Here is a 23,977-nt window from a genome sequence, read left to right on the forward strand (position 1 = left end):
ACCTTTCTTGTTTAGAATGTTATAATGGACGTGAATGGGTCTCTGACAGTGGTGTGTTCTATATTTTTTTGGATGGCATACAGAATATAATTATTCCCTCACTACCACACGCAAGCACGGCATGCGCACGTATACACACGCACATACGTATTGAAGTTTGAATACTGTGAAGTGTGGTAGGTAGGTCTAATTGTTTAATATGTGAATTCCTTTGCCAGCTACCATCATCACCTTAATTAAAGACAATAGCCACACATCTTCACCTCAGACTAGGCTAAGGTCCACATTCTTGCTGCCCAGACCCCAGCCTCTCCTTTTTTTGAATGGCTACACTTGGGCTTGTAGTGCGGGGCGTTAAGGGGAGAAAATGCAAATTTCGTGCAAATCAGTCTAAAAGCGCCACATTTTGCACAGATGTAGCCCAGGGCTTGCTCTAGTGATTTAGTTAGGGCGCCCGAGTCGGCGACCTTCGGGGTCGCCACAGCGGCCAAATCAAGTTGGGCTCCCATCGACTTTCTATACAGGAGGAAAATACCCAGAAAAACATTTTTGTTCTGGGTATTTAAGTAGGAACTAGGGGTTTGTCATGATGCTAAATCCATTGAAAGCATTTGTTTTGCACAAAAAAGTCCATTCCTTGGGCTACAAATGGCCCCAGAAAACGATGGAAAAGTGTGAAAAGTGATGACTCATCACTTTTCACAGTTTTGTGGGCGTTTTCTGGGGCCATTTGTAGCCCAAGGAATGTTTTTTGTGCAAAACAAATGCTTGTAATGGATTCAGCATCATGACAGACCCCTAGTTAGACCCCTCACATCCTACTTATATACCCAGAAAAAAAAAGTTTTTCTGGGTATTTGCCTCCTGTATAGAAAGTCGATGGGAGCCCAACTTGATTTGGCCGCTGTGGCGACCCCGAAGGTCGCCGACCTGGGCGCCCTAGTTAAATCATTGGAGCAAGACCTGGGCTACATCTGTGCAAAATTTGGCACTTTTAGACTGATTTGCACGAAATGAGCTGCCCAATGCCCGCACTATTGGCTACATTCTGGAGGTCACACTAATCTGTATCACGGACGGCTACATTTCTGCAGGTCACACTAATCTGTATCACGGACGGTAGAACACACCACTGGGCTCTGACCTTGCCCAAAGTTGGAGTCAAATGTCATATTGTAGATATGACATAGACGACTGACTTCATAGATGACACCATCACAGGCTAGCCCAGGGGTTCCCAAACATTTTTGGCTCTGGGCAATCCTATAAATATTATTTTCATCCGAGGCACTCCTACATTATTCATAATTTTCACTCCCCAACACCTTATATTTAAACCATATTTTAGCGATTATGTTGCGAGGAAAACGTTGAGATAATAGCCATTTTGATTAGAACTGACTAAAAATGCCTTTGTACTTCAATTTTAAATGACACTAAATATTTTGTGTCCAAATGAATTCCAAATATTATCAAATTATCTCGCAGCACCCCTGGACTGCCATCACGGCACCCCACCTACACACGTGTAGGTGAATACCGCCTATGTTAGGGTCGGGCGCCCCCCCCCCCCCCCCCCCGCCTCCACGTTTCTCTCTCTGTCTCAACACTCGCGGCCAGCCAGCCCCATGGCCTCCCCTAAGTAACAAGGAATCTTGTGAAATTAAATGTCGTCAACCAATCATCAAAGACGATGATACACGAAAGAAGAAGAAGAACACTCGCGGCAGGAGGAGAACGGTTTCGCCAATTCAAGTCTATTTTCTTCAAAGATAGATAGAAATATCCTGGCGAATATTAGAGACAATATAACCCTAGTGCAATTTTGCTTTTTTGATGCAATTAGGCTACAGAGCGCATGATGTCTATTGTGCTAGATTGTTTTAGGGTTAGGCTATATGCTCTACTCTGACTGATATTCGCTGGCTAGGCTGGACCAGTCTATATTTCGCATTATACAGAGCGCATTTGTGCATGTTGTCTATTGCGCTAGGGTTAACAACATGCACAAATGCGCTCTGTATAATGCGAAATATAGACTAGCCTACTCTGTGCTAAAACAATCTAGCACAATAGACATCATGCGCTCTGTAGCCTAATTGCATCAAAAAAGCAAAATTGCGCTAGGGTTATATTGTCTCTAATATTCGCCAGTATATTTCTATCTATCTTTGAAGAAAATAGACTTGAATTGGCGAAATCGCTCTCCTCCTGCCAGCGAGTGTTGAGACTATAGAGTTCTCAACGGGCCTGAAAATTAAGGCCCGGCCCTAACAGGGTCGGCCTGAGGCCCTACCCGGCCCGACTAGTTAGCATACATTTTAGGCCCTACCCTCCTACCCTTAATGTTGGGTCGAGTTCGGGTATGGTCGGGTTCTCATTACTCTATCACAAAGTAATAGTAATAGAATAATAAAATAATATATTTAATTTTTTCATTGAGCCGAGGCCCTACCCGGCCCCACTAATTATCATACATTTTAGGCCCTACCCTACCTTAAATGTCGGGTCGGGTTCGGGTATGGTCGGGTTCGGGCAGAATTTGAGAACTTGAGACAGAGAGAGAAACGGGGAGGTGGGGAGGGGGCGTCCCGACCCTAACACAGGCGGTATTCACCTACACGCGATTAATAAAGATGAAATTCACTCCTGTCCAGGGACAGGATGCGGGAGCTGGCCGGGTGTATGGAGAACCGGAAGGATTGGAGACTCCTATGGAAGCTCGTCTGAGGACGACCGAGAGAGACATGCAGAGAATGTTGGAGAGGCAGGGGCTAACATTTCTAAAAGGGCCTTTTGTTGAAGATATCGAAAATAGCATCTTGGAGGTCGGCTATTTTCTGTGCTTCACACTGAACTAAGCATAATCAAGTCAATACTAGAGATGTGGCGTAACGGCATGGATTTCTACAGAGAGGGCAATTCTTTTCAACATATTATGCTGCATTCAAGTTCAGGAGAGTTTGGACAATACAATTTCTCAGCATGGATTTCTACAGAAAGTGCAATTCTTTCACCATAATAAAAACGGCATTCATGGTCTGGAGAGGGCACCTTTTATACTTAGACGGATAAAATGTCAGGGCCTCAAGCCCCCTTTGATGTCTATGTGTGCATGTGCCTGCTCCTTTCCATGTTCCACATTAGCCATACATGTCTAAAATGTTATGTTTTCTTTTTCAGGGTTTGATCTTTCTGTGAGTGACATGGAATGGCTGCATAACAAGGGACAAGTAGACTAAAAATAACATGTATTTAAAATGCCACAAAAGGAAACCGGGTTACTTATGCAGTTGAAACTGCTGAAATCACATCCAATGATATGAATGTACTACAGCAGGGGTGGGCAACTTTGATGATGGCGAGGGCCACTATATTTCCACCTTCACTCCAGAGGGCCACAATGCATATTGCTACGTCCTACTTTGTCATTCTAGTATCAAATACAATAGAAGCAAAAATAGCAGATCTACAAGCTCAAAACGCATCGCGCTGCGATGCGTTTTGAGCTTGTAGATCGGCTATTTTTTGCTTCTTTTGAATTGGAATCCTGAATAATTTTTTGTTATTTCTTAATTGGAATCCTGAAATGTAACATTTTGATTTAATTTCAAACGCATTTAGTTATGTACTCATGTTAACTTTATGAACCTAAATACAAATATGTTGGACATAAAAAAGACTAACATTTTAGTCATTAAGCTACTAATATAGGCTGAAGGAAGTAAAGCGGGTCATGTTTGGATGTTTGGAATTGGAACAGCTGAAATCAATAATATATCAGTATTCTGGTTTTAACTTGTGGGCCGCATTAAGTGAAGGTGGGGGCCGCATGTGGCCCCCGGGCCGCCAGTTGCCCATGTATGTACTACAGTCATAACATGGAGAGGGATGAATGTTCACTGACCTATGCTCCATGATTGCTGTAGCTATTGACTGGCTGCTTGGTACATATAGGTCAGAGCTGACACTGTTCAGTCAGTCTGCTTTGATTTACAGGATACGTCATTGTATGATGGTCTTAGTCACGCGCCGGAAATAGCAGCTCTCCAAGCTCACAAAGCCTTACATGGCGACACGCATATGAGCTTGGAGATCTGCTCCAGTGTGCAGCACCTGCACACGATGGAGTAGCATACTAGGCTTTACTGTTTTTTCTGTGCCCCCTCTCTCTCTCTCTCTCTCTCTCTCTCTCTCTCTCTCTCTCTCTCTCTCTCTCTCATTCTCTGAAAGCTGTCTGATGTTTGAAAGTAAGTAGCCTACCATATCTCACTAAATAGCTGGGTGAATAGTAAATCTTAGTTTATAGACGGGAGGAGAGCCTGCTTGATTTGGGCCTAATTACATGGAAATTATGTTTGGTGAGTAACAACATCTCAGTTTGGCATTGTGAACACACAAGAGGTAGGGTCTGTTTGTTTGTGTATGTTTGTTTGTTTGTTTGTTTGTAAGTGAGTGAGTGGGAGTGCGTGCTGTTCAAAGTCCAGTTACCACCTTGTAATATCTTTAACCACTTTTAGCCTAAACTATTTGTGACAAAGTGGTGTCCGGGGACCCCTAAGGGTCCTTGAGTCGTGTCCAGGAGAATCATTTAACCTTAAGCACAATTTTAAAAAAGAATGGAAATGCACACAAGTTAATTTCACAATAATTCACCAGCTAGAAGATACAGATTAAAATGCGTATCAATCTGGCATGAAAATGTTTGAGTATACCAGTGACAACGGGCACGGATATGACAAGATATAAGCAAAAATAGCAGATCTACAAGCTGATCCCAAGGCGTTGAGAGCTTGTAGATGATGTGTTATCTGCTTAATTCCACCTATAATGACATGCCCAAAATAGAGACGTCATGTTGAAAGTAGTTAATTTATCACCAGAGGGAGATTGGAGATGTTGACGCTAATGATCACTATTTGTTAGACAGACACGTTTTATTAGAATGTGGTCAATAATGAAGAACATAGATGTTCTATAGAACGGGTACACATTTTGTGTTTCATTATTTTATGCTTTAACTATTGAAAAATAGCAGATATACAAGCTCACAGTGCGGCACCGAGTGCCGCGCTGCGAGCTTGTAGATCTGCTATTTTTTTTAAATCGTGAAAAACTTAATTTTGACCCGATTCTATAAGTGTATTTTGAATCCTTCTAAGGTTTTTTTTTTAAAAACCTGTTTCTATGTCAGCAATCTGGCTATCCATCGTCAAAGAAAAGGTGTTTTTCACTTAACTGGAGCTCAGTTAGTCTGTTCTTGAGAGACTACTATGCCAGTGGTTCTCAAACCTTTTCATGTGGAGGACCCCCAAACTGATATTTATTTGACCACGGACCCCCATCTAGTTCCAGGGACCACCCAGAAGCAAAATTTGAGTTACAACCGTTCGCTTTGAAAATACATATTCAAAGATTTGCACACATTTTCACGACTTTTTCCAAAAATAGCAGATCTACAATCTCGCAGCGCGGCACCCTGGTTAAAGCAGTCAATAATTCTAGGCCTAAATGCATTAATCTTCATCAGAACAGAAAGCAAAACTGATCTTTGGCAAGGTCGTATAAGCTCAGAGTTACTTTTTTGATGAAACAGGGGTAAGGTATTAGGAGGCTATATTTGTACATTTTGACCGCCGGAGGACATGATCGTCCTCCTGAATGTGAAATGCTATATAACAAATTGTGACAAATTAATATTTATTATAGCTTATAATACATTTCACTTCATACAGGGTTCAAATCAATACCCTCTGCAGTTCTGACAAACCATCTGCTCATCAAGTGGTAACTATACTGTATAGATTAATGGATTTTGCCTGGAGGAAAATGGAAGATGAAATATCCTAGACTGTGTATCAGCATTAGGGGGCAGTAATATCACAGAAGAACAGGTTTTATTATAACAGTATATTGAGCACTGAGCGGAATATGTCAAATGGAGCCATGGAAGAGTCACACTTTGCATCATACTGTATCACATATTGGATGTATCCTTTTTTATGTTTAACGTTTTATGTCCTGCCCATATAAAGACAGCAGTTGTGTACAGTACATCAAAGACAAGGCAGTGATCACAGGAAAGGAAAGGTTCGCAGTAAAAGCTTCAGTCAGAGTTAACTCAGTGTTTATCATTTCTATTTGAGTTAAAATAACTCATTCAGAATCTTAAAATTTTGAGTATTTGGGTACGAGTCTCATGTACAGTAGTAGCCTACATGTCTTGTATAGACTCTTCATGTGAATGTCTTGTATAGCAGGGGTTTTCAAAGTGGGTGACGGGGCACCCTGGGCTGCCGTGATGCCAGTCCAGGGGTGTCCCCCGAGATAATTTGATAATATTTGGAATTCATCAATATCACTACATCAATATCACTTCATTATGCTTAGTAAAACAGATTTGCACTGTACTTGATGAGTTCTTTTTCCATCTACGACAACTCTCTTCACTAAAAAATAGCTGATCTACAAGCTCACAACGCGTCACGTTGTGATGCGTTGTGACGCGTTGTGAGCTTGTAGATCGGCTATTTTTGGTGAACCTTCCCCCCAGAATAGGCATGCTGGGGTTCAAGTGGTTAAACGTCAAGTATAACGTTGTTTTCAGTCAGTTCTGATGGAAACAGATATTTCTCCAATATGATGTAAGATTAAAAAAATTTGCAGTGTAATTCAGGGGTGCCGTGGATGAAAACGTTAATTACAGGGGTGTCCTGAGTCAAAAAAGTTTGAAAACCCCTGTTGTATAGACTGAAGACTCTGAAAGGAGCTTTTCATCACGGGGACATTATGACCTCTCACTTCTTGTCTCGTGACCTCTGACCTTGACTCTTGACCTTCTCAACACCCGCTCGTAAATAAAGGTGGGATGCAGCAGGTGGAATGCTGTGCATGTCTGTGCGTATGTGTGCGTACTGTATGTGTGTGTGTGTGTGTGTGTGTGTGTTTGTGCGCACTATGTGACTATGCGTGCATGAGTGATTGCGAACATACGTATATGGTATGTGTGTTTGTGTGCATATGGTTTGAGTGAGTGTGAGTATCTGATCATAAAACTGTTGTGCTGCGCTGCCACTGGCAACTGATTTTTCTCCATGGGGGTCTGTCTGTCTGTCTGTCTGTCTGTCTGTCTGTCTGTCTGTCTGTCTGTCTGGTTGCTATCATCAGTGATGTCCGGCGCCGAGTGTCACAGAAGCAGAGAGGAGGACCACATGTTCCTCCACAGCATTCTGATGGAAAAGAAACTCCACATGCTCTTCAAGGTGCATTTTGATGTTTAATGTGTCTGTGCAGTTATGATAGCTGTCATTTAGCTCAGTGTTTCCCAAACAGGCGTCTGTGTAGTGAGTGACGCCTGGTGACTAAGAGCAGGGGATCTCAACCCCAGGGGGGTCCCCAAATGATTTTGGGGGGTCCCCAGATGGTTAGCTTAATGTGAAACATTGTTATCTCACTCAACAGTAAAACAAACCAACATACATATACTATAGAGGGTATATGCGCATTTCTAAAGTGACAATTTAAGGACTTTTTAATACCTCTAAAATGACAAATTAAACATTGGCCAAATTAGAGGCAGAAATTGTGAAAATAGCAGATCTACATGGTCACAATGCCTCGTGTTGCGAGGTGTTGTGAGCATGTAGATCTGCTATTTTCACAATAGAACCCTGTTATACAAAATGTAATGCCTCAACTCTTAGTGCTCGTCAGGGTGAGGGGGTCCCCAGTTAAAATATGATTATCTTTTGGTTCGCAGCCTGAAAAGGCCTCAGAGGGTGGCCCCCCCTCCAAGGGGCAAATATTGTCATTATATTGTCAAAATGTTTTTCAAGAATACTCACATTTAAAAATAAAGGTTTTTGGGGAGGAATCGCGAAACCGCCTTTTTGAAACCCTGAACCCCTGATTTAGGCCACTGCAAATGTCTGTGCCTCAGTTGTGTGCTTCTTTCCTTGTCTGTTGTCTCTAGTCTCACGCAAAATAATGTTTCCTCAAAACCCAACTGAAGCAAGGGGATGGGATGACATCATGAAAACAAAGAGCTTTTCACTGATTGCTTTTAAGGATAGGTCTGGTCTGGCCACGGAATTCTAATTCTCCATGATCCAGAGTTTTCAAGTTTTGCCATCATTGTAGAGACACACTCGCACACTTCAGCCAGCTTCTTGAGAATCCATTCCCAGTGCACACCGTGATAGACTTTTGGATCAGCAGAGAATATCTGGGTAACTTCACATAAAGGCTAAAAAGAGACAGACATTGGAGCAACCAGATCCTCTTTTGAAATGTTCAACATTAGACCAATGTTTGAACGCTATTGTGTCTTCCTCAGCAGGTACATGTCATGCACACATAGACATCAAAGGGGGCTTGAGCCCCTGCCCTTTTATCCGTCTGTAAAAGGTGCCCTCTCCAGACCATGAATGCACAATGCAGTTTTTATTATGGTGAAAAAAGAAATGCAAATGCCCTCTTTCCATGAAGGCAGCATTCATAATTGTCTTGTTCAAACTCTCCTGAACTTGAATGCAACGTCTTATGTTGAAAGAATTGTCCTCTCTATGTAATAATACATGCCATATGACTCATCTCCAGTATTGACTTGATTAGGCTTAGTTCAGTGTGATATCAAGCATGGGAAATAGCCGACCTCCAAGCTCAACATGGTGCAGCGTGACTCGTAGCTTGGAGGTCTGCTATTTTCGATATTTTCACCACTAACATTCTCTGCACGTCCCTGTTCCTCAGAGTCAATCTCGTCTTATGTTCAAGTACCTAATATGCCTTCACACCACAACAGACGAAAGGGAGATATTAGGGGGCTACTTATAAAAATAAGATTCTGCCCATACAAGCTTGCAATAATGGACTAATTACAGGTTTATTAATTTATTCTTTACTATAATAATAATTCTTTGCTGAGCTGGATACATTTTGAAAAGTGCCTTCTTCTTCTTCCCAGCTCCTTCTTTTCATCAGCCTATTATGAGATACATAGTCAGACAGTCCCCCACCCCACCATACCCACCCAGAGTGCCACTTCTCTGTAGTAGAGGGAGCTTTGACTGTGATACCTTACTGTCTTGACAGATCCACGAGCGGCTGAAGCGTTTCGAGAAGCGGAGCCCCATTCCCATCCAAGAGCATGCGGCTAGTCTGGGTTCTGATGTAAGTGCCCTTCACCAAACTTCTTTTGCAGGCAGACATACTACAGAGGAGGAGAGAACGCGTTTTGACAGGAGAGAGAAGGCGGATGATATTTCACTGTTTGGATTATTTCCTGTGGTATAGAGAAGACTAGACTGATTTATATTCTGTTGCACGCCAGTGTTGCGCACAGAAATAGCCAGTCTGCAAGCTCACAACACGTCGCAGCGTGATGCATTGTGAGCTTGTAAATCAGATCTTTATATATGCACAACACCGGTACGAAATGAGGCATAGATCATATCACTCTCTAGACTCACACAGAAACATCTGTGGAATCTCAACTCTGCTTGATCTGCATTGGGTTTTTGATATACGTATATATTATGATCCCTCCCCAAAAAGCACATCTTGAGTATTATTGGTGGCAACCCTTGTTTCTTTTGTGCAAAAGTGATCTGTTTTAAAAATAGATATCATTTTACCTCTCTATTCCATGAGGTGAGGTCACCAAGGACAGTGTTGAGCATTAAGCTGCTAAAATCATTTAGTGCCGAGGCTAATGTTTCAGGTTGAGGGAATACAATTTATTTCAGATCTAAGATGAAGTGACACTGAGTACTCCCACTCCAGTTATCATCCAGAACGACTCTACGTGTACTTCTTCCCTATTCCCTTCAGCTGAGTTTATTTCTTATACCAGCCCTCTTCATACCTGCTGCCAGCAATTCCTTTGTATGAATTCCATTTCCTTGCTCTGCATTGGATCAAACCATAACATTTTATATTTCAAATAAAATGTAACTTTGGCATGGCTGTGATGAAAATGTAGCGTCCAACATATACAGTATATAAAACAAATGTGTATTTCCAGGTTCCAAAATATATTTTATAAAGAAAATAAAAAATAAAAGAATTTGCGGAAAACTGCATGAAATGCATCTATTTTTCCAGTGTGAGATATTTTTCTTTTTTAACCAAAGGGAGAAAAGATGAATCACTCTACTTCTTTTGCTCTGAGTCACATCTGCATTCCCTGATCGTCATCTTGAGCCGTGGCAGAATGCATGCTGCAACACCTCTCTCTTCACCTTCCCTTACTACATAGTACCGTACGGGCAACTGGCGGCTCGGGGGCCACATGCGGCCCCCACCTTCACTGCGGCCCGCAGGTTAATATCGGAATACTGATATTATTGATTTCAGCTGTTACAATTCCAAACATGCAAACATGACGCGCTTTAATTACTCTATAGGCCTATTAGTAGTTGAATGACTATAGTAGTATTAAAGTGTTAGTCTTTTTTATGTCCAATGTATTTGTATATAAGTTAATATAAGTATAACTAAATGCATTGGAAATTAAATCAAAATGTTTTCAGGATTCGAATTAAAAAATAACAAAAGATAATTCAGGATTTCAATTCAAAACTAGCAAAACTAGCAGATCTACGAACTTGTAGATCTGCTATTTTTTAGCTCTTACTGGAGATAAGAGGTTTTTGCTCGGCAGTAACAATATGCCTAGGGATGTGGCCCTCTGGAGTGAGTGGAAATATAGTGGCCCTCTCTATCATCATCAAAGTTGCCCACCCCTGCCTTGATTCTCACCCTCTTTCTTCCCATCTCTTATAGCCTACACTTGTTCACATCCGGATCCTGCTCTCCACACTTCCATATTCTCAACATCCCTCTCTATTACCGCCCCAACCACGTCCCCCACCCTGCACACACCCACCACCACCACTACACTTTCGGCGACTTTGAACCTCTCTTGTGTATAGCACACGATCCTCAACGCGTTTGCGTTCCCCTCCGCGTCCATCATTCCTCGCCCTCCGTCTCGTTCCTCTCACTCCCCGCGCTACAGATTCGGGTCGACAGACACTCTCCGCCTGGCTTAAATCATCATGCTCGGCTGCAGGGGCCAAGCCGTGGATCTGTTTCCCCTCACAGAGGCTTCTGTTTGCTCACAGTGGAAACTAATGACCTTCATACATTGTGTTTCTGGAGCACGCCTCCACATCTTGAAGCAGTAGCCTAGAAGTCATTACAGCAACAAGCTTGACAGGAACGGCAACTTGCTCGGTCACACTCCGTGCCTTGCTGGTTGTCGTAGGGTAGGCTATAGCCGGTGGTCAAGAGCAGTCCTCTCTGTTCCGCCACCGCTGGCCACAGCTGGATTGGTAACCCTTTCAGACATCTCGTCTTTTCTGGCGTGCGTCATCTCAGAAAAGAAAAAGACCAGAAGGGTGGCACATGAAAAATATCTATCCTAATTCTGATATTAATAAAATAAAACTAGAAAGATGCAATTTTGGAAATTGCGAGTGTGCTAGTTGCCCTGACGTGAGTCACATTTGGAAATTGAATTCTGAAATTCTATTATCAGAACACTTGCAATTCTGGGAAATTGCAAGTGTGGTTGCCGTTTTTGCATTTCCTCATTCAAGTCAATGAGGTTATTTTATGGGGCAAGCGTCTTCAACAGGGGGTCCGGGACTCCTAGGGAGTCCTCAGAGTTACTACAGGGGGTCCTCCAAATCTTTGAGTGATATATATATATTATATTAACCACTTGAACCCTAGTGTCCATATTCTGAGAGATTTAGCTAAATATAGATCTACAAGCTCACAATGCTTCGCAGTAGATCTTCTATTTTTGGCAATGAGCTCTGGTTGGGGAAAAGGAGCAGACTAAGTACAGAGTGAAAGGTCAAGTTTATTAAGTATTGACGGTTCAAACACAAATTGACATGAATCCAACATCCACTGATAATTAACGGGTGGTCAAACAATGAAATTATATGGAATCTATGAACAGGTTGTGGGGGTCCCTGCTTTATCTATCTCTCAACTAGGGGTCCTTCACCTGAAAATGTTGAAGACCCTGCTTATATCTTTTAGCCAATAAGGAAGCAACAAAATATTTTTAGAGTAACTTTTAGACTAGAGTGTTCGGAAATATGGACCAGTGTGTTTTAGCCATACTGTATCTCAAAGTCTGTCTGTAGCCTAACTCTCTGTCTCCCTCTGTTAGCATGGAGGTGGAAGCTGCACTCATGCATGCTCATGTAATCATACAGTAGAACAGTATATCTGTAATTTAATGCATGTCTGTCTGTATGAAAGTCTGCCTCTCTCTCTCTCTCTCTCTCGCTCTCTCTCTCTCTCTCTCTCTCTCTCTCTCTCTCTCTCTCTCTCTCTCTCTCTCTCTCTCTCTCGCTCTCTCACCACACATCATCCATGCGTATAAAATACAACACCGGTACATTTGAACATGTACTGTATTTCATAGTAAAACAAATGAATGACCACCTCATCGACTGCAATCTGTAAATGATAACCACCTCTTTCTGTATGTGCACCAGAAAGGTTTAAGTAATCTCGGTGTGTCTGTGTGTGTGTGTGTGTGTGTGTGTGTGTGTGTGTGTGTGTGTGTGTGTGTGCTTGCATGCATGCGTACATCTCTCTCTCTCTCTCTCTCTCTCTCTCTCTCTCTCTCTCTCTCTCTCTCTCTCTCTCTCTCTCTCTCTCTCTCTAGTTGGTGTTAGATCTGTGTTTTCTGGAGAGGAGAGCTGAGGTCACAGAACTGGTGGAGCTGATATCCAAACCCCACTTCAAGGTCAGGGCTATTCCCTTTCATCAGTCCAGGTGCACATGAACTTCAAACTACACACACACACACACACACACACACACACACACACACACACACACACACACACACACACACACACACACACACACACACACACACACACAGACACACACACACACACACACACACACAAAGAGCATGGTTAATCCAATAATCAAATTTCTCACAGGGGACGCAAATCAATTGACTTCCTCTTCTCTGTTACATAGTGTACATAAAACATGCCTAAAAGCCTGCACGCACATGTGGTGCACACTGCACAGCATGCGCACACACACACACATGCACGCACACACACGCACGCACGCACACACTCACACACTCACACACACACACACACACACACACACACACACACACACACACACACACACACACACACACACACACACATCTTTTTGTTTTCACAGCCATATAGTAGTAATTGCTACTTCAAACAACCATTCTCTAAAGTCTAAACTGAAAGATGAATGTGGTCGTAAGCGTTTGTTTAATCTCCTTTCCATTCCATTGTATAGTAGTGAATAATAACCAACTGTTCACTCATATTCCTTTACAGCAGTTTACACAAGTGCACCAGTAGGCTATACATTTCTCTCTGCTGACAAGCGACCTTCAGCACAGCTACGTTCTGGAATAGATCTGGCGATTGGGCGTACACACACACACACACACACACACACACACACACACACACACACACACACACACACACGGTTTTTTGTTGTTTTACGCTGCAATAATACATTCTGAATTGCCACTGATACGGACCATTTACAAACTGCATTTCATTTGAACCATAACGTTTTCTTCTCCCATCCATTTGGCCTCATCACTTCCCTCATGCGCGGCTGCTTGACATTTATTAACCTCAGTAGTGACGAAACACTGAGTTATATGTTTTACAAAGAACTATTTAAAGTGTTTCAAAGTTAAATCAACACTCAGGCTTTTATACTGTGCAGTTTATCATGTAAACGGTGCAGACAGATTCTTCCATTTCAGAACCACTGATAATGTGCCTCACACAACTTATTTTGTAGAATTGTTCAATCAGGTTGCTAATGCACACACAAAAAAAATCACAATGTTTCACTATTTGTTTTGGAAATAGCAGATAACGCAATGTGCTGTGAGCTTGTAGAACACCTATATTTTCCAATAGCTAGTATAAAATAATGGCATAAGTGGTTAAGAAAAACTTCTTGTTCTGAATAGTTTGTGAACGAGGCCTTATGTCCCCAAGGTCCATCTGTTTTTCGGTGGTTTCACTATCTATGTGGTCTGATAGTAAAACATGGTACACATAATACGTACTGTATACGTACAGTGTCTGGTTTTCCAGTGAGATGCCAGGCAGTGGTGGAACTGGTAGTTAGTATTCAGATGTATCATTTAGGCCTAGAATAATGTAATGCTTTAACTATTGAAAAATAGCAGATATACAAGCTCACAGCTTGTAGATGTTTGAGAACCACTGATTTAGAAGAAGGATTTAGAAGACATTTATAGAATGGGGTCAAAAATATTCAGACTTGCACACGTGTTTTGCGATTTTTCAAAAATAGCAGATCTACAAGCTCGCAGCACGTGAGCTTGTATATCTGCTATTTTTTAATAGTTAAAGCATCAAATAATGGTTAAAGTGGTTCAAATCTAAAAAAAAATGTTTCAAAAGTCTAAATGGCTTAAGTAAAAGTAGCAATGCCACAATATCAAAACACTGAAAGTCCTGTATTCAAAATGATTTGTATTTGAGTAAAGGTACAAAGGTATTGGCACTATAATACTTACATTATCAAAGTAAAAGAAGCTCGAGTAGAAGCACCTCAAAAGTGCACATAAGTAGAGCAGGGGTTTTCAAAGTGGGTGACGGGGCACCCTGGGGTGCCGTGATGCCAGTCCAGGGGTGCCGCGAGATAATTTGATAATATTTGGAATTCATCAATATCACTACATCAATGTCTCTTCACTATGCTTAGTAAAACAGACCTGATTTGCACTGTACTTGATGAGTTATTTTTCCATCTACGACAACACTCTTCACCAAAAATAGCCGATCTACAAGCTCACAACGCGTCACAACCTTCCCCCCAGAATAGGCATGTTGGAGTTCAAGTGGTTTAACGTTATTTTCAGTCAGTTCTGATAGAAACAGATATTTCTCCAATAGGATGTAACATTCTAAAGATTAACATTGTAATTCAGGGGTGCCGTGGATGAAAAAGTTATTTACAGGGGTGCCCTGGGTCAAAAAAGTTTGGAAACCCCTGAAGTAGAGAACTTGAGTAAATGTACTTAGCCTATAGTTTCTTTCCACCACCTGCCAGCAGGTTTGTTGAAACAGCCTTAATGAGCTGTTTGTTCTTGGCCTCCGGTCACGGGCTCACACATAGGCTGGGACGCACACCGGGTATAATATTCAGTAAATTAATGTTTGTTTCTGTGAAAGTGACCAGAGACACGTTGTCTCATGTGCTGGCAGCTCGCAGCCGCTGATGGACGCGCGGATAACGAGGAGACTAACTGACAGATGGATTGGCTGATTGTTAAAATGGAGCCGATGAGCAGATGTTTCCTCACCCCTCACGCTTCCCAAAAACGAGAGTACATTCCTTCTGCTGAGGAGGATTGTACTGCCGTCATAATGGCTTATTAAGTGCACTCTATCCAGAATATTTCAATATACTGTTTTACTCTCGTGTGTGTGTGTGTGTGTGTGTGTGTGTGTGTGTGTGTGTGTGTGTGTGTGTGTGTGTGTGTGTGTGTGTGTGTGTGTGTGTGTGTGTGTGTGTGTGTGTGTGTGTGTGTGTGTTTTTTTAGCTTTACGCATAGCCAAAACCAACTATCATGACCTGAGGTGGGTTGTCCCTGGCCTTGTTAGTGCTGTATAGATTAGCTCATAGACACATTAAAATGGTGCTGAGCCCATATTGGGTCATTGCCTAAGAATGAAACACAGATTTATTTTATGGTGTGGTTCCTTTTAGGCAAGCTGTCTAGGAAAGGGCCTATCTGTCTGTCTGTCTGTGCGTGCGTGCGTGCGTGCGTGCGTGCGTGCGTGCGTGCGTGTGTGCGTGTGTGTGTGTGTGTGTGTATGTACCTGTGTCTCCCTGTCTCTCTCAAACTACTGGACTGGTCAGCAGAACATTTCTTGTTCACGCAGACACGATCTTGCGCAAGAAATGTGCGGTGCTGACCGGCCAAGAAAGTATCTCCCTCCCTCTACAATTGTGATTATGTTTTACTTTTTAGAGCTCTAATTTTATACAGGAAAACAATGCAGGGCAGATAGGGCTGAAGGTTGACCCATATACTGCATGGATAAAGTATGACATCATAGTACTGACATCATACTGTAGTACCACCGGGCGGTTCGTACCGAAAATAGCCAATTTTTCGGTACGAACGTCTGGACAACTGCAACGGAGTCCTGTTTGGGGTCCCAAACAAGTACCTGGACAGGCTCCAGTATGTCCAAAATTCAGCTGCCAGAGTTCTCACCCGCACCAAGCCCTGGCAGCACATCACCCCCACCCGTAAACAACTGCACTGGCTTCCTGTTAAATACCGCATCAATTACAAACTTCTCCTCCTCACCTACAAGTGTCAAAACACCCTGGCTCCACAATACCTCTCAGACCTCCTCCATGATAAACCTACTCTGTCACGGACTCTGCGGTCTGCAGACTTGGACCTCCTCTCTGTCCCCAGTGCAAAGAAGCGAACCTTATAGGCGACAGAGCCTTCAGTGTGGCAGCCCCCACCCTGTGGAACTGTCTACCATTGGAGAAAATGTCTGTGCCTCGTATACCGCTGCTGGGTCAGGGAATTCAAGTGAGTGAGCTGAGCAGGAGCTTGGAGATCTGCAATTTTTGGTGCGACCGTGCGAGACATGAATGATGCCGTACCAGAATACAAATCAGTTGGCCCCGTGCAGACGACAATGGTCTCTAGAGAAAACGTGGCCCCTGGGGGCCACACATGGCCCCTCGTGTGACTTTTGTCATGGCAAACCCCTGAACAGTGTACAGTATATGCCAAGTGTGGTGCAGACTAGTGGACCAACGGTGCATCTGTAGCACCCAGGGGCCCATCTGATAGAGCTCACGGAGACCTTTAAAATGATAAAAAGTCATTTTCACCACAAATGTCATTTACATCCTTTGCGCTCCAAGCCCTCGATTGTGAGTGTTTTTTTAAACGATAATAAAGATTATCATCCCATCCCCAATTTGGAGCCCATGTTGTGTTCTGTCTCCTACACAGAGCCTGCTGTGGGTCCATGACACAGTAGCACAGAGAGACTATGAGCCTGCGCTGCCTTCAGTACCTGATGGCGTCCTGGAGGAAGATGATGATGAGGACTCAGTCAAGATCGTCAGTCTGGTGAAAACCCAGGAGCCTCTGGTGAGTGAATATCGCTGCTACATATGTACCAGTGGTGTAAACCTGTGCGGTTCTCAACCTTTTCAGGCCGCGACCCCAAAAATATTTTAACTGGGGACCCTCTCACCCTGACGAGCAGTAAGAGTTGAGGCATTACATTTTGTATATCACGGTTCTATTGTGAAAATAGCAGATCTACATGCTCACAACGCCTCGCGTTGGGTTGCGAGCCGCTGTGAGCATGTAGATCGGCCTCTGCCGATCTACTGCCTCTAATTTGGCCAATGATTAATTTGTCATTTAGAGGTATTAAAAAGTCCTTAAATTGTCACTTTGAAATGTGCAGATACCCTCTATACACTTATACTGAATGTTGGTTTGTTTACTGTTGAGTGAGAAAACAATGTTTCGCATTAAGCTAATCATATGGGGACCCCCCCAAAATAATTTGGGGGCCCCACTGGTAATCCCGACCCACAGGTTGAGAACCACTGGACTGTAAACTAAAGTAACTAAGTACATGTACTCAAGTACTGTGCTTCATCCCAATGAGGTATTGAGGTATGTTTGCTTGCTTTACTGTAATATTTCCAATTTTCTGTACTTTACTACACATCTCAGAGGCAAAGTCTATTATTTGAAAGCTTTTGTTAATAGTTACTTTGTAGATTTGGATTATTATTACAAAACCAACCACTTCAGAATCAGCCCTATAGTATACATTTCGGCCTTTTGAAAATAGCTGCTGCTATTTTTATTATACATTTTATACAATTAAAATCTTGAATTTCTGACTTTTACTTGTAACAGAGTAATTCTACACATTCTACATTTTATACTTTCTTCACCACTGGTACGCACTTTTATATGCTTTTCTACATACATTTTACAAAACACAAGTGCAGCTTTGGACTCTGAATCTCACTTCTATTTGCTGAGCAGTCAACAGCACACAGTACCATTACAAGTGGAACCATCACGTAATATTATGGGGCATTCAGGATATTTCAAACTCCGATAAATCACTCAGCGCTTTTAAAACCTTGGTTTTAAACATGACCCACCAAGCCTAGTTTGGGCCTGACTGTAAACAGGATTTCACCCAGCTGAAGGTTGTTTTCCCGCCTCAATCCAGGAATAGGTTTAAAACATGCTCAAGGAAACCAAGTGTGACATTCTCAGCCCTATGCCAGCCTGTTTCTAATTTGGTCACCCTAAGGTCTGTGTGTAGCCTCGCGGCGGCATGCAAAACAAGCAAGGCCAGGGGCGTCACAAGGGGGGGGGGAGTGGGACTGAATTACTAGGGCCCAAGGTGGAGGGGCCTTAATTATTTTGTGCTTTAACTATTGAAAAGTCTCTATTTTTGAAAAGTCATGAAAATGTGTGCAAATCTTTGAATATATGTACTTTTTAAGTGAACATTTGTAACACAAATTTTGCTTCTGGGTGGTCCCTGGAACTAAATAGTTTGAGATGGGGATCCGTAGCCAAATACGTAGACTATCATTTAGGGGGTCCTTCACATGAAAAGGTTTGAGCACCACTTACATAGAAGCATTTCTTTTGAAACATGTTATTTTTTTCAAAGACTTGCAAACATGTTGACGATTTTTCAAAAATAGCAGATCTACAAGCTGCGAGCTTGTATATCTGCTATTTTTGAGCGGTGGTCACAACGCTCCTATACGTGGCCGTGTGTGTGGGTCTGTCTGTCTGTCTGTCTGTCTGTCTGTCTGTCTGTCTGTCTGTCTGTATGCGTGTCTGTATGGTGTATGTAGCCTGTATGTAGTACCTTTTGTGACCACACATGTTAAGGGAGGGGCGCTGTTGTTCAGGCCAGGCCAGGCCAGACACCCACCCACCCACCCACACACACACACACACACACACACACAATATATATATATATTTGTTTTGCTGTTGCGCAGCCTCCACGACCACCGCTCAGTTCACACGGGTGTGATTTTCAATAGTTAAAGCACAAAATGTGAGTGAATCCTTGTACCCAGGGCCCAGAATTTGGTGCGACGCCCCTGAGCACGGCCATATGGATGATGTAGAAAAATGCGGGTATTAAAGTTAAGACAACCATGTAACAGGGCGACTGGCCTTCAGAAACGTGCAATTTGTCCAGCAACAACATCTGACGCACAGAGACAGTTGAAAGCAATAAGAGAAAGTGGTCTGAGACTGAGAGAGTCGAAACAGAATGCATCTGTGCGGCCACTGAATTTATGTCATGTTGTCAAACGCGAGACCGCTAAAGCCACGCATGCAAAGGTGTAGCCAGGACCAAAGCCGCCCCGGCTGGAGGGGAAAGCATAAGGAAAGAGCTTTGTGCAACCGCCTGGATCACCTTTGTCTCTGGGGCTGCTGCAAGCTTTCTTTTTTTTTCTTTCTCATCCACTGTTTTCTACAGTCAATTCTTCCATATCTCTGTTGCCATATATCTGCTGTGACACTCCGCAGAGTTACGCATTGTTATAAAAGTTTGTGTGTGTGTGTGTGTGTGTGTGTGTGTGTGTGTGTGTGTGTGTGCGTGCGTGCGTGCGTGTGTGGTGTATATCATGCATCCATATGTGCATGCTTAAGTGTCAGCGATTCAGCTCAGACCGGGCATTCGGAGCCAATAATGGAGAACATACTTTTGTATTGATCCCAAGACTAGATGGAAGCGGACTGACCCGTTTGTGACATGCCTCCTTTGATTGATTCAGCATGTGGCCATTTTCCAGACAACAGGGTTACACCCCGCCGTTGGTTGATTGTAGTCAACTACATAAGATGCTCTTTTCCATTGTGATTCCGCGCTCAAACATCTGTTGAAAATAATGCTGATTTGGATAACCTTTTCCAGCCATTCGTTTTGTTGCACAAAACGCAGCCGGCCCGGGCCTAAATGGCCACGTCTTTATACAAATAACTCTTCGCTGGAACGAAGAAGTGACTTTATGGGAGTGTTTGTGTCTGGACTCTTAATAAAACCAACATGCTTCTAATTTCTGTGCCGTCCGTTTGTAGCTCTCTCGCCGTCCATCTATTCATCAGCCACTGGCTTTGTCTCTTTGTTCACCCTCCCTCCTTCCATCCATCCATCCATCACCACTCCCACCTGCACCTGCATCACACACACACACACGCACACACACACACACGCACACACATACAGGGGGCCACAATAAAGAGGGACGAATCCACTGGAGCGATTGTTGTGGCGAGGATCATGATAGGCGGAGCTGCAGCGAGGAGTGGTGAGCATTGCAAACTATTGTTCATAACAGAAAGTCTACTAAAGACATATTATGCTGTTATCAGTTCAGTTTCAGTTTTTATTTATTTATAGTGCAACATCACCCCAAGGGGTCTCACAATAACAGAGAATACACTGTGTAAATGTGCAAGCTAGCACGTATGGTCAATGGTCAAATTAAGCAATAAGCCACGTGAGGCCTCTGGTTATTGGTATTTTATAACGGCTGAGAGGCATGGTGAAAACGGTTACAATATGGCAACATGAAAAATCATAGACATGTACCAATTAAAACTGTTCTGTTTCACTAATAATTCACTACAAGGTCTGCAAGAAAGTAGTTCCCGGCCAGGCTGCAGAAACAACACACCTGTTACTTGCAATCAGAACGGGGAATAAGGGCCGCTTGCTGCCCAAAGTCACTCAGTTACCGTCCTATATACGGTATGTGCGTGGGCAGTGCTTAGAAGCCCCGCATGGCAGGATTTGAGAGAAAATCAAGCGCTCCCTTCTCTAGTTCAGCTTCACAACACTGTGGAAAGAAATAACACACCTGGGTTTGATATAAACTGATTCGAGGTGTGGATTATTGCGTGATTTAGACACTGGTCTAATCAGAAATCAAACCAGCCAATCAGAAACAAGTATCGGAACTAACCGCTTTAGAACCATCAATATTCGGCAGTGCATATCCCATAGCACTTACCTAATGGCCTGACTGCAACGTCCCAACGCCTCGCACTGCAACACGCTATGAGCTTATAGATCAGCTATTTTTGTGTGCATGACACCCATGTGCAACTATAAGTGTCTAAATCAAGTCTTTCTATGGTGCGTAATACAATCCTGGCATTACTTTAAAGGACGAGGTGGGGTGCTTCTGGAATGGCAGACACAGTTGAGTCATCTGGTTGTGTTGAGAGGCCTACAGTCGTAGAAGAACTAAACATCTGTGATTGGATAAATACTGTATGCCCTCTCACCTGCCCTCCTTCCCAGCGTCTGAGCAGTGGTGGACAGTAACAAAGAACATTTTGTATAGGCCTCTCTGTACTTTACTTAATTGTATTTTTTGGATACTTGTGATTTTTACTCCACTACATTTCAAAGACAGATATTGTATTTTTGACTCCACTACGCTTCTGGGGAATTGAATAATTCACAATGTACTTTTTAAATATTAAACACTTATATATATATATATATATTAATGTCTAAATTTCAATAGTGCTGTATTGAAATTTAACAAAATATATATTTTCCAGAAATGTTGCATTGATATTAAAAATATAATGTACCTCATGATCTGTATTTTAAATACTTTCATTGTTCAACTCAAGTACAAATCGGACTGATCAAGTTGTACTTTTAGTTGGGTAATATTTGACCAGGAGCAACTACAGAGTTGAGCAGATTGTCAACCACTGCATGTGAGCCAGGTTTCTGAGCTGTGGTCAGGCAAAGGCCTGCTGCACTGCCACAAAGCCACCACAGAGTGCTTTTCCCTCAAGCTATCAGAGCTCTGAACAAGGACCCACAACTGTAATTAACCAATTAAAGGGTTTATGAGTGTGACATCAAAAATCTACGATTATGTTGTTTAGTTGTTGTTTTTATGGTTAGCTGGTATAGCATTTCTATATGTGTAGACAGTACATTGATTTGTCTCACTGGAGAAAGGGAGTAGATAGCGGTTGAACATGTTTGACAACTTTAACCTGCGTCTTGGGGAGTAGTATTTTCAATACTGCAAATTGCAATCAATATCGGTGTGTCATGCCTTAGCACCGGCCATGGCTGTGTGGTTAGTGAGCCCACGTGAGAAGCCAGAGCCCCTGGTTGTCCCAGGTACAATTCCAGGCCAGCAATGTGTTGATGTGTGTCCCTCAGCAAGACGCTTAACCCCTAATTGCTCCCATCGATGCTCACTGCTCCAGTGATTATAGTTAAGTATGTATAAATGCAGAGGACAAATTTCACGCATGTGCAAATACACAATGACAAAAAACACCCCAATATTATAAGCTGACTATTTTAAGAGCCATAATATTTGTTTTTGGCCATGTCATGGGAACTGAGTTGCAAATGTACACCAAATTTCTGTGAGCTTGTGTACCAAAATGTACACAAGCTCACAATGTGTTGCATTGCGACACGTTGTGAGCTTGTAGATCGGCTATTTTTGGAGAACGTTCCTCCCAGAATAGGGGTGCACATCAACATTAAACTATAGAGATAGATTCTACCTCATTAGCCCAGGAGTGCAATTCCAAGTCTATGTTCATTCTCTGCTGTTCATATATATTGATGATCAGGTTATTTATATTATCTATTCATGTCTTATTACTACTTTTACTGTGATTTTATTTTATGTTGTACATAGTTAGCACAGTCTGATGGAGTCTGCCACACCATATGACCAATAAAAGGGTCTTGAGGTTCTTCACAGGTGCTCAACACATAATGAGGCATACCGTAATTATACGTCAGACCCCTCTGCATAATAGGGTGACTGTCAGATACGAGACGACATAAATAAACATGTTGATGTTTCTGCATTCTTCTACTCTTTGTTTTTTAAGGTTTGATCCATGAAGGAGATGAGCTGAGAGAAGTCAATGGAGTATCAGTGGATAACAAGAAACCAAGGGAGATCATTCCACTCCTTGTTAGTCTAGCTGTTTCTCTGAATGTTTTGTAATGTTTCAATTTCATCTCTCTCTCTCTCTCTCTCTCTCTCTCTCTCTCTCTCTCTCTCTCTCTCTCTCTCTCTTCCTTTATTGCTACCTTGCTTCCTTTTCAAATGAATTATCCATTGTCCATTATCTTGTCCTTTGTGTTTCAAGGCTCTATCAAAGGGTGACGTTACATTCAAAGTGATTCCTGCCCCCACCAAGGAAGACCTTTCGACAAATAAAAAGGTAAATATAGATTATATATACCGGTGTATATATATATATATATATATATATATATATATATATATATATATATATATATATATATATATATAATGTATAAATAATACTATATATAGTATTATTTATGCAGTAATTAGTACATTTGATTTGGAGCACCCACTAAAGCGAAAGTACCAGTTCTAGTACAGTACCAGAACATTTGGACCTACCGTATAATGACATGCCCCAAAAAATAGGAGAATAAAGTACAATATTTGAATCCGAGATGTAGTGGAGTAGAAGCATACCGGTACATTATGGAAAAATGCCATTCACCAGTCACCACTATATCTCGCAATTATTCAATAGGTTCTGATAAGTGCTGACCTGCTGCTTGTGTCCTCCCCAGGGGTTTGTGAGGGCTCTGTTTGACTATGATCCCAGGGAGGACCCCGCGATGCCCTGTAAGGAGGCGGCGCTCAGCTTCAAGAGGGGCGATGTCCTCCAGATCGTCAGCAGGGAGGACGACACCTGGTGGCAGGCCTGTCACCATGTAGATGGCAACACCCACCACGCAGGCCTCATCCCCTCACAGCAGCTCCACGAAAGGTGGGTCGGCGTATCTGG

The 23,977-nt window shown here is 42.6% G+C and overlaps 1 protein-coding gene across 1 annotated transcript in view; it reads left to right on the forward strand.

The window, feature by feature from the left end:
• The first annotated feature begins 4,283 nt into the window (after positions 1-4,283).
• The window catches only part of LOC308284872 (MAGUK p55 subfamily member 7-like), a 41,193-nt gene continuing 21,499 nt past the window's right edge, over positions 4,284-23,977 (forward strand). Inside the window, exons 1-9 of the mRNA XM_080725596.1 lie at positions 4,284-4,361; positions 7,168-7,262; positions 9,094-9,171; positions 12,695-12,775; positions 17,081-17,221; positions 20,370-20,451; positions 23,033-23,118; positions 23,297-23,371; positions 23,760-23,959. Coding sequence (XP_080581722.1) covers positions 4,346-4,361; positions 7,168-7,262; positions 9,094-9,171; positions 12,695-12,775; positions 17,081-17,221; positions 20,370-20,451; positions 23,033-23,118; positions 23,297-23,371; positions 23,760-23,959 — 854 coding nt within the window. The 5' untranslated portion in view covers positions 4,284-4,345. The remainder of the gene's footprint in view (positions 4,362-7,167; positions 7,263-9,093; positions 9,172-12,694; positions 12,776-17,080; positions 17,222-20,369; positions 20,452-23,032; positions 23,119-23,296; positions 23,372-23,759; positions 23,960-23,977) is intronic.

Source organism: Nannobrachium achirus (assembly GCF_963921795.1).
Source record: "Nannobrachium achirus genome assembly, chromosome: 5".
NCBI lineage: Eukaryota > Metazoa > Chordata > Actinopteri > Myctophiformes > Myctophidae > Nannobrachium > Nannobrachium achirus.